Below are 11,681 nucleotides of genomic sequence, written 5' to 3' on the forward strand. Positions count from 1 at the left end.
CCTCGCCTCCGCTCCTCTGTGGTGCGAGCGCACCACTAGTTTCGATTTCTGCCCTCGCTCCTCTGTGGTGCGCGAGCACCACTGGTTGCTTCAGTCGCCTACTCGTCCAGATCTGGCCCGCTGTTCCACGAAGGCTCAGATGTGTGTGGCCTCGGCCCCCAGGACCTGCAGACCCCGCCATCTCATGCAAGCTTCTACCCGCAAAGAACCAAAGGGATCAGGAGAGACACGCTCTGTATTCCGGGATCACACGACCCTCAGGAACTGGACTCAAGGCTTGAATCGACCAGCTGAAAGGTATCTTTAGTTAGAAGTCTTTATTTTATTTAATAAATGTACTTCGGTCCAGCTCGGCTCTGGCTACGTTTGCTGATTTGGGACGCCGTTTCACCGAAAGTTCGTGCACCTCACACTTAAATCAGGCATCAGTCACAGCCTTGTATCGGCATAAAATGCTTCCAGTCTAGTAAGATTTAATGGTCCCGCCTAATATATGTGTTTATCTGCATTGTTTGTATTTATGAACTTAAAGTATACATGTGTGGCAGCGCTCTTCCAAGCTTTTAACCAATTTGTTCGACAAAGTCAAGCAAGTGTAAAAATATAGTGTCCTCATAAAGTGAGACGCCAAAAAGATTAGTGTAAGACAGGAAGTGGTCATGGTATTACGGCTATGCACAGAACAGCTGGGCGGATGTCCAATTCCCTTGTACCTCTTATGTGAGCAACTTGAATGTCGGGGTTAAAACCAGAATGAGTAGGTATACCATTGGTCTCTTATTTGTTATAGAAAAAACATGGCTGAAATGCCAGAAACCGGTCCCAGGATGCTTGTTTCCGGTCCAGGGAAGATATGGCTTTGGCAGTTCGGGTGGACTGTTCCCATGAGGCACAGGGTCGGACTGATTTGCATATGGCCATGTCGGAACTGGGGTGGCGGAGTGAGCTAAAGAATGGTGATGGATTAAACCCAGATCAGTTGACTGGGGGTGAGTGTTTGATTTGCTCAAAAGCTCCGTCCATCATCCCCTTTTGTATCGCATAGAAAAAAACACAAGAGAACAAGGCACATGCTTTAATTAGTGTTGCCAGATTTTACTTTCGGCGCTGCCCTACATACCTTGTGTGTTATTGCCCGGTGATCTTCATTACTCAGCGTCTTGTTTTACTTGCCTGCAAGCAGGGTTAAGTGCTGTGGTCATTTCACTGCACAGGTTTCGCCTCTGGTTCTCAGGTTTTGCCAGTTAGAGGTTACCAGTAGCACATTTTGGGATTTCAATGGGCATCAAGAATAAGGCCCAGTCTCACGTTTTCCTAGTAATTTCCCCAGAGACTGTTCCTTTTTCCACATGTTGCCACAGCTTACTCAGCAGCTGTCCATTGCTAGAGACCTAGTATGCACCAACACTCTGCCTTCATATCACACTCTTACATGGATGCTTCTCTGAAGCTCCGTCTTCCAATCCACCACACATACCTCCTCCACAAACCCTTCTCTCTCTCTCTCTCTCTCTCTCTCTCTCACACACACACACACACACACACACACACACACACCCCCGTTGCAGTGTGCAGCATTGCTCGCGCAGCGAGAGACCTCATGTAGGAGGTTCTGAAAGCAGACCACATGCTTGTGCGTGTGCTTTTGTTTTCGTCAGCTGCTATTGGTGGTTGCGTGCGTTTTTTTTTAACTTCTCTTTGTCCCCCTACCTCTTTTTCTCTCACCTCTCCCACTCCCTCTTTCCCTCTATCCCTCTTCCTTTCTCTCTCTTTCCCTCTATCCCTCTCATGCTTCCTCTCTCTCCCCCCTCACCCTCTCCGCAAGACAAGGAAACAGTCTCAAAAGCATTTGCAATGCAATAGGTCTCGCTTTTCTGAAACTTTGAGCTATTGGCATTGCTAACAAAATTGCAGCGCCAATGGCTCAAACTTCCAGTAATGCAAGACCTATTGCATTACAAATGCTTGTTTGTAAGGTTAAGAATGTCAAGGCCCTGCTTAAAAGGAAAGTAGGAGTATCAGCACGAAAATTCCGTGTCAGAACCAGATCTATGTATTTTTACGATCATGTGCCTTCATTATTTCTGCCAACAAATTATTCACTCTGTTTTCCCAAAATCAATGACTGAATTATTACATATTTCTGCACAAAGAAACTGTCTTATAAGTTAGACCATTTAATGGTGTGATCCTAACTAAAATATTTTTTGTTCTAGGTTAAACTTCCTGCCAATGGACAGCCCGGTTTGCAGTAGATTGTCATTGCTTTCTATGATACTTTGGCATACTGAAATCTTAAGACACAAACATTCCGCTCTCCCCAGAGCAACGTCACTGCGTTTTTAGGTTCCAGGCAAAAGCTTTAGTTGCGAAAGATGTGAGTTATTTTGTTCTGTTTGTTCTTTTAGGAAGCAAGGTGTTGTACTTCCTGCATTGTATTCCAATTGTAATAACATTAGTGCATTTTCTATCTCCATGATCTGGCATCCTATGACAGATCATGGAATGTTCATTGACTATTTATATGACGTCAGCTGTCATTGTCAACCACTTAACAGCTGGCGCCCTTAATTGCTTGTTTAATCTGTTCCGCTCCCTGCGGGTCCTTTTACTTTATTAAACTACATTCTTGTGACATTCACCTTGTGTTCTCTACTATGTCACACTACAATTGGCGACGAGGATGGGATACCGTTTAAAGGACCTGCGGGTATTTTTTTGAAAATTCCTGTCGGACCAGGCAACTGAATCTAAAGTGATAAATGATGAGGAGTTAGGTGTGAGAGAAAACATTGAAAGAAAACAAAGGTCTACAAATGCATATGCCGACATGGTTAATAGGGCGAAGGTGAAAAGTATAAAAACTGGTGATTGGGTTTTAGTGAAAAGACCAGGTATGGTGAGTAAGGGAGAGTCCAAGTATAGTAAACCCAAGAGAGTAGACAAAGCTACTAATGGTGCAGTTTTAGTGGAAGGAGAAGGATGGCGAAGTAAAGACCATGTGGTGAAACTTAAACCAGGACAAGAGTGCATTATAATGAGAGGTGAGGAAAACCATGAAAGTAGCGTCGATGATAGTGTTCTTGAATGGGATGACATGCAAAATAATTCTATGACAGAACATATCAACGACAGTTACAGAGATTCTTCAGAGTTTATAGTAAATTCAAGAAGAACCTCTATGGATGAAGATGACTCTGTTACAATACATGGTGGCGATAACATGTGTACTGGAAATGTTGAAACTGATGTATATAGTGAGCCTGCTCATGGTTCTGTTCAGACAACTGTAGAAGAAAATTATTCTAGAGGGGGAAGAGTCATAAATCTTCCTGGAAGATTCAAAGACTATGTAATGGAGTGATTCTCAATATATAAAGGTCGTTATTCACATGGGAAAAAGGGAGATGTTGTACTTCCTGCATTGTATTCCAATTGTAATAACATTAGTGCATTTTCTATCTCCATGATCTGGCATCCTATGACAGATCATGGAATGTTCATTGACTATTTATATGACGTCAGCTGTCATTGTCAACCACTTAACAGCTGGCGCCCTTAATTGCTTGTTTAATCTGTTCCGCTCCCTGCGGGTCCTTTTACTTTATTAAACTACATTCTTGTGACATTCACCTTGTGTTCTCTACTATGTCACACTACACAAGGCTTCATTGATCTGATCCAGCTTGTCTTCATGTTAATGCCAATACCTTTACTGTCTTGATCAGAATATGAAGCATTAACATTTCATAGAATCAAAATTAAATTGATTTTGGTCATCTGTTTTACCCAACCATCTGTAAGAATCCCCACGACTCCCCCCTCACCGCCCCCGAATTATGTTTTAGTGCTCAATATATTAAACAGATAAAAGGAGAATTGTTTCTTTGTTGCTACTAACGGTGGATACAGTACATCAAGGAAAACAGGCAAAACGTGGCTGGCCAGATGGAAAGCGAGTGCTTCATCCAAATAGGAGACTGCCAGATGTTTAAACTTACGGGTAAGGCTGAACCGGTATAAATAACCTTCTTTAAACATCTCTTGCATGGCCTATATTGACAATAAATTGAAAAGCCCTGAGGTATGTTTGACAGTCCTAATTGTAAAGTCTTTTATGATCCCAGTAATTCAAACTAAAACGCAGAATTTTTGCCATGCCATTTAAATACTGCATTAATAGGAACTCTCCTGGTTTGACTCACAGCTTCAGGAACTCTGGTCATATCTCTTTGACAGCAGGTTTTTAAGGCCACCCACATTTTTTCACAATACATCCAAATATAATTACATTTCCCGCTCTAATTCTCATTTTTGCTTCTCTGCAGATCATTTAGAAGGTGTTTTATATAAAACCTACATATGTGGAATTTGGGATATACATTATGTTTAACATAAAAGGATCGTATGTATTCTATTAGAAAATGTAGTTTGAAAGTATACAATGGTACAAAGAACACATGACCTGTAAATATATTTTAGTCAAGTGCTTTGAAAAGCTTTGCAGACAATGTGATGATACATTAAAGCTATGCAAACAGCCGCACTACCTTCATAATGGCAAACGCACAGACATGCACGGCACTGCAGCTTATTAGCTGTTTAAACATTCTCCCCAATCCAGGACAGTCCTTTTTGATGCTCCCCCCATGACCTCCTTCTCCATGGATTCCCTCACTACCACCCTCCAACTGTGCCACTCATCACTTGCATTTCATTTGTTTTATAGCACTATGAGGTGATGACCAACACCGAAGAAAGACAGGCAGGCATAGGCACTTAGGTAAGGTCTTTATTGCAGCTCCATATAATCAGACCTCATCCTACAACCGACACAAGAAACTGACAATCTATTCAAGCAGTAACATTCTTAGATTCTAACTAGGAATGTAGCTCCATGGTAAGAACATAGGACTGGGATACAGACTAGGAAGGAATACATAGTATAGCCTATACATCACGGGGAAGGACAAGAACACCACATCACCTCCCCTTTTTCTCCAACAAAAGAAAAATATGCAAAGTTAATGAACCAATGAAATACACAAAATACAGTCAATAAATACACAACATTCCCTAACTGTAATCTTTTAAACGAAGAGGAATTTTCCCCACCCTACTAGGTCTCCTTTCCACAGGACATGGAGGAGCAGCAGGAGGAGCAGATGACCCACTGGAGGAGTGCCCCCCCCCCCCAACACATTTGGAAGGCCACTTAACAATCCTGTTGAGGTTCCATACTCTGTGATCCTGGGTTTTTACAGCATTCCCCAGAAGTTTGGTAACTCTTATTGGGTGTCCAAACGTCGTCTTTCCAACCCTTCTTTCAGGGAATCTCACTATAACCCAGTCTCCAACTTGAACAATAGTCTTCTTCACAGCTTTTCTCACATTAAACTCCAGCGTCCTTTCCTGCATCTTCTGTAGTTCGCGATCCTTCCATCCCACAGTGCGGTCAATCATGCCCCCAACTTCAATTCTTCTAGAGGTAACCCAGAGAGGATTGACCTGAGTACTAGCCACCCTTCCTTAAAACAGTGTGACAGGAGAAACCCCGGTGGATGAATGTGGGGTAAACCTGCATTCACATACTTCTTTTTTTTAATGGCTTCCTCCCAGTCACAACTAGAGACAACAGCCAATTGCATAGCCTCCTTGAGCACCCTTACAAATCTTTCAACCACACCATTGCATTCAGGGTGGTACAGGGTGGCGTGCTTATTTGTAATACTCCTCTGACTCAAAAATTCTTCCACAGCACCAGAGGTAAATTGTACCTCATTGTCTGTTAACACAGAAGCTGGCAATCCCTCGCTAGAAAAGAGATCAAAGAAACCGATCACAGAAGAGGAGTCCACCGAATGGACTAGTTTAATGGCTGGCCACCTGGAAAACATATCCACACACACCAATACATAACTATCCTGAGTTCTGAACTTCACATGACCCAGGATATCCACAGTGACATCAACCCAGGGACCATTAGCTTGCTGTCTGATGACCATGGGTTGAGTCCTACACTTAAGAACCTTATCACTGGTCGCACATTGTGAACAAGCGTGCACCAATCTTTCAATCTGAACATCCATCGCAGGCCACCAATATGTTTCTCGGAGTCTTTCCTTTGTTTTAGCTATTCCCATGTGACTAGAATGGGAACACTCCACCGGTTTGTCACGCAGATCTGAAGGAACCACAAGCCTACTGCCTCTGAAAGGCAACTCGTTCGAACACGACAACTCCTCCTTCACACACCAAAACCTTTTAATTTGGTCATCACAATCACGCTTCTTGCAGCAACCATCACGTACATAGGTGATGACCCGCTGTAAGATGGGATCACTCACCAGACTGGCCTTCCATTCACTCTGTCACAACACCTTCAGTCACAACACACACTCTCAGGTCTTCCCCAGAATCTTCACCAACAAAACAGTCATCATCACAATCATCGGGAATAGCTGAACCACTGAGCCTAGACAAACAATCCGTAAGAATATTACCTGCCCCAGGTAAGCAAGAGACATAACATTCAAAATCTTGCAGAGCAACTACCCATTTTCCAATTCTATGGGAAACACAATCAATACTTTTTTTCTCAAACACCTCTTTTAGAGGTTTGTGATCTGAGATCACTGAGAAATGCTTGCCCCTAATAAACTTTTTGAGCTTCAGAATGGCCCAGTAAACAGCTAAAGCTTCTTTCTCTATAGCAGAGTAGTTACACCCTGCACCTCTAAGCGGTCTGGAAATAAATAGAATGGTGTTGTCAATGTGTTCACCAGGTTGCAAGAGAACAGCTCCCAGCCCCTTAGACCTAGCATCCGTCATGAAGAGCGACTCTTTTGCAGGATCAAAACTAGATAGATTAGGAGCTTTGTTCAAGCAACTCTTGATGAGATCAAACTCTTCAAAACAAGACTTGTCCCAAATGAATTCACTTCTTTTTTTAAGCAAAGCTCTCATATTTTCTGTTTTTTGTGCAAAACTAGGGACAAATTTATTATAAAATTCTGCCATCCCCCCAAAATTTGACAAGCTCATCCTTGTTCACAGGATAGTTGAGATTGGAGATGGCTTCAACCAAGGATGATGGTTGTGAGGATGACTGTTTATTTGGTGAATTTTCTGGGGAAGACCTGGGAGTGCGTGTTGTGACAGAGAGTGAATGGAAGGCTAGTCTGGTTAGTTAACCCATCCTCATCGCCAAAATGAGGTGATGCCCAACACCGAAGAAAGACAGGCAGGCATAGGCTCTTCGGTAAGGTCTTTATTGCAGCTCCATATCATCAGACTTCATCCTACAACCGACACAAGAAACTGACAATCTATTCAAGCAGTAACATTCTTAGATTCTAACTAGGAATGTAGCTCCATGGTAACAACATAGAACTGGGATTCAGACTAGGAAAGAATACATAAAATAGCCTATGAATGAATACGTAGTATAGCCTAAACATCACGGGGAAGGACAAGAACACCACACACTACTTATACTAGTGTAGGGTGTCAGAGCACTTTACATCACACACATTATACAGAGAAAATAAATCCTACTTGTGTAAATCAGTCGATGGGAAATGTTACATCAAGACAATGAGCATTACAAGATGTAGGATTCGCACATCATCCATACTAATAGGCAGTACATTTTAAGAGTGTTTAGTCTGGAGAGTACAAACTCTGTATTTAAAAAGTACCACAGAGGTTGGATTGGCCTTACTAATAACAATGTATTTCTTCCCAACCCTTTTTAGCAACATTAGGATACTGAAAGACTGAGCAAAAAACTAGGGGGGCAATTACAATGCGGTTGAAAAAGCCACTGACTGTTGGTCGGAGCCTTTCCGAAAGCATCGTAATTTGCCAGTCGGATTCCTTTCTGTCTGCCTCATTACAATAGTTTCCGACTGGCTTCCGAGTCCGTCCGCCAGTCAGAATGCTGTCAGTAATCCCAAGGGTGGCTCTTTCTGCCATTGGGATTACGATGTCCTGTTTCGGCAGCCTTTCTGTGCCAGCCTTTCTGACACAGAAAGGCTGTCGGAACTCGACTTTGGGGGCCCCCAGCAGGGCCCCCATGAGTGCGCAGCCTCCGGCTGGAGGCCAAGGTGGCATAGGTGCCCCCTGTTGATCCCTGCACCCTGTGGCAGGCACTTTGAGGTGCCTGCCACGGGGTGCAGGGATGAACTGTATTCCGGGAGGAATATATGCTCTCATTGTAAATTATAGGAATGTGACCGAACAGTCTTCGGTCGCATCCTAATTAGTCGGTCAGTCCCATGACTGGTATGTCGTCGGGAGGAGGAAACTCTGTCTGACATCGTAATAGGGCCCATAATGCACAAAACTATACCATGCAGTTCGCATGCAGCTTTTTGATAATAGTTCATCGTTCACTGTCCTATGTTAGGATTGTAACTTATGAACTGCAAGTAACAAATGGATCTCTGTGACAAAATCAGTAGCCCACTGAGCTATCCACAAAATATTGTTGTGCATTATACTCATTTTTTGCAGCAGGCATATCAACTCCCTGCACTACTTTATGATGAGCCAAACTGGCACTATACAAAACTCCAATCTCTCTCCTGCAGGAACAATTCATCACCAGAGTTATCTTGACATTTTTATTGATGCCTGAAAACTGCACAAAAAAAAACACAGCACCAGTGGGGCTGCACCGGTCGCACCTCCCTAAAGCTGGCCCTGACTGAATCCCATTAGACAGTAAGACTTTATGCACAGAGAGCTGGAACACTAATGTCATATTTTTTTATTTCAGTGTAATCCTCAAAACAGTTTTGGAGTTAAGGCGTGAGCCAATTTCTGGATTTTGCGTCATATGTGTTCACTGAGTTTCTCCTTACACCGAGGGCCACTGAGAAGCTACAGCAAAGGGCCGACATATCATAGCAAAGCTGTGCCCCATTACCTGGGTTAGTTAACGAAGCCTAGATAGAAACAGCTCGAACAAGCTCAATGGTTTGCCCCATTCATTTCTGCTCCAAAGTAGTTTATTAACAGGTACAGTTGCCTAGGCACTTTTGTCTAGGCACTTTTGTCTATTTGAGGGAGTGGGGTTGGGTTCAGACTCGGAGAATGTGCATCACTTTCCTCTCCTGTCCCAAGATTACAGTTATTTTGTGTCTCCCCAACCACTTCGTGAGTCATTGCTGTTGTCTCCTTCCAGGAATTATTAATGTTTCCAATTCTATCTCTCGCCCTCGATGAGCATTGGTGCTGCTCTCCCTCACCACGAATGTCACTTTTTCCACTTATATGGTTACTGCTGTTTACTCACTTTCATGAACAGTGTTGCCGTTTCCATCCTTTTTACGATTGGCCCTATCGTTTTCCTCATGGTCAGAAGTGTTACTGTTTACCATACTTTCTTACTTATGGTCAACACTGTCACTGTTCCGCTTTCCGGGATTAGGGTTGTAGTTTTTCTCCTTTCTTGGTCAGCAATCGGGAGTATAGCTATCAATAGTGCAGCGGCACCAGGGCCTATGACTATACCCCAATTAGTGACTTTTTTTTACACCAAAACTAGGAGATTGGGGAACAATTTTGTTGCTTGCATTAGTGAACCCAATGGAGATAACACCCCCGTGTACAGTACTGTTCCATCAATCCGCACATTCTCCAGGGCCTTCTCTGTGATGATGTCACGCAGTCCCATTTAATAGCAACAGCTAACAGATGCTAACCCCACCAAGGGGTCATCGCTGCAACGACTCGCACAACATTTACCAACATCACTTCAATTGCTCGACTTCCCACCAGGATTCATACTGCTGTTTCTACCCACCGACTGTCCAGATTCCTATCCACTTTCCTACCCCTCTCTCAAGTTAATGATGTTGCGACACTCTCTAGTTATTCCGAAACCCCTATCCTTTCATAGTATTTAGAGTCCCTTCCGCTACTCCTTGCAGCCCATCTGGAGTGATGACTTTCCACCTCCCTTCAAATTCAGTATTGCGCCTCACCTGGACCCGAACGGCCGCTCCCCGAGACATCCCGCTGGTTCCTCATTGCCCGACTCTTTTAACTCCACTGCGTTCTACTTTCTGAAACCAAGCTGCAGCGTTTATCAGCCTGGAAATCCCCTGCTGCCGGCTGTGTCACTCATTGGCTGCCTCGCCCGGCAACGTCACACACAACAGAATGGGGAAGCCCCTGTCAAGACACGTGATTTTCAGAAAGTTCAAGTTGAACACTAAACAAGGAGCATTCGTGTTTCTAAATGCACAAGAGCCGTGGTCATGTTAGGGTCAGGCAAGAGTCTACAATCGGGCGGACGATGGAGCCTAAAAGAAGCGTTTGCCTGACCCAATCATGGCAATCGCTTTGAAGCGAAAAACTAGTATCATTTCGGTAGTCTAGTTCAATGTGTCGTCACTCAGAGGTGTGCCCGTCTTATTTATTGGTTGTAGGTTCGAATCTTGGCATGTCGTTGAAACTCGTGCATCAAAAATGCGGGTGCAATCTGGCGTTTTGGGTGATCCCTTTAAGTTCTGTTGCAAATGAACACTGTTTTTGGTGGATGGTATACGTTTGAAAGCTCGTTACTCCGATAAAGATGTAACTCGTGTACTCAGAAGTCCTTATGTAACGTAACGGGTCCTCTTGTAAAGCGCTCTGACACCTTTGGGTAAAGTTCGAGCTATATAAAATCGCATTAAATAAATAAAAAGACTTAGAAGCCTTGTTTGACGTGAATACAAGTGAGCAACACCCGTCAAATGCGGGTGAGTTGACAGATACATGACAGTCAAGAAGTTGCTTCAGCAGTGTCTGGTCTGCTTTACAAAATTGACTATTTTTGGCGTCACCTAACTGGATGCCATTCTGACGCCAAACAGGCAGCTAAAGAACAAGCATTGGTAAATGCAATATGTTTTGCCTAAGTCATAAATAATAAGTATTTTTGGGGGGTAAGTTTTAGCTTTGTGAGCAGTTGAGGAATATAAATTTAAGAAACGGTGAGTGACAAATAGAGTGGTTACTTGTCCACCTTAAACACACTTTGGGCTTTACCTGGGATTCTAAAGTGCTATGTAAATGCAAAGACTATACAATAACGCTAACATCACAAATTCACCAGGGCAGGGATTTTTTTTACTGCAAAAAGAAACACAAGGAAACCCACAGGCATGCACAGGTAGTAATTTAACAAGTTCTGCGACACATCTGTAGTGTAGCTTGTATCCCCCATAAATACAATATTCAGCACAATAGTCTGAAGTCCCAGCTCCCTACACACGTAATCTCGCTCACAGAGCTTCTGTTATGGGCAAGTATGTAGAAAACCCGGCTTGGTGACGGAAACCTACAGCTGAAACGGAAGCCCCTGTGAATATACTAGGTAGATAATACATACATTAAAACACCAGAACAGCTTGCTGTGTCCATGTACAAAATGTCCTTGCCAATGATGTCGCTTTGCTTGCAGCACTGGATGGGTTTCTTCTTAACAGTAATATACAAACCTGGAAAACGTCTGCACCCTGAGGCATTTTAACGAGATAGTGTTTGTCAGCCTTATCTTTAGAGCCCAATATGATAGAATTGTGCCTGCAAGGTTCACTAACGGGTTGCTGTATCAGTGCGACATCTAAAAACTGGGCAAGCAAGAATGCTGGAGGTAAGTGTGAGGTTGGTGGGTGGGGGCAAGC

At 43.4% G+C, this 11,681-nt stretch overlaps 1 protein-coding gene across 6 annotated transcripts in view; it reads right to left on the reverse strand.

The window, feature by feature from the left end:
• The window catches only part of RELB (RELB proto-oncogene, NF-kB subunit), a 708,968-nt gene extending 698,838 nt beyond the window's left edge, over nucleotides 1–10,130 (reverse strand). For 2 of the 6 annotated variants that reach the window (XM_078660925.1, XM_078660926.1), the window contains exon 1: nucleotides 9,993–10,074. Coding sequence is in view for 2 of the 6 variants with exons in the window: in XM_078660918.1 (XP_078517044.1) it covers nucleotides 9,993–10,038 (46 nt within the window). In the remaining 4 variants the exon portion in view is untranslated. Of the gene's footprint in view, nucleotides 1–9,992 lie in introns of all 6 variants that reach the window. The other 4 variants (XM_078660918.1, XM_078660919.1, XM_078660923.1 and 1 more) reach the window with 4 other exon arrangements.
• Nucleotides 10,131–11,681: the final 1,551 nt, after the last annotated feature.

This window comes from Lissotriton helveticus, chromosome 9, assembly GCF_964261635.1.
Source record: "Lissotriton helveticus chromosome 9, aLisHel1.1, whole genome shotgun sequence".
Classification (NCBI taxonomy): Eukaryota; Metazoa; Chordata; class Amphibia; order Caudata; family Salamandridae; genus Lissotriton; species Lissotriton helveticus.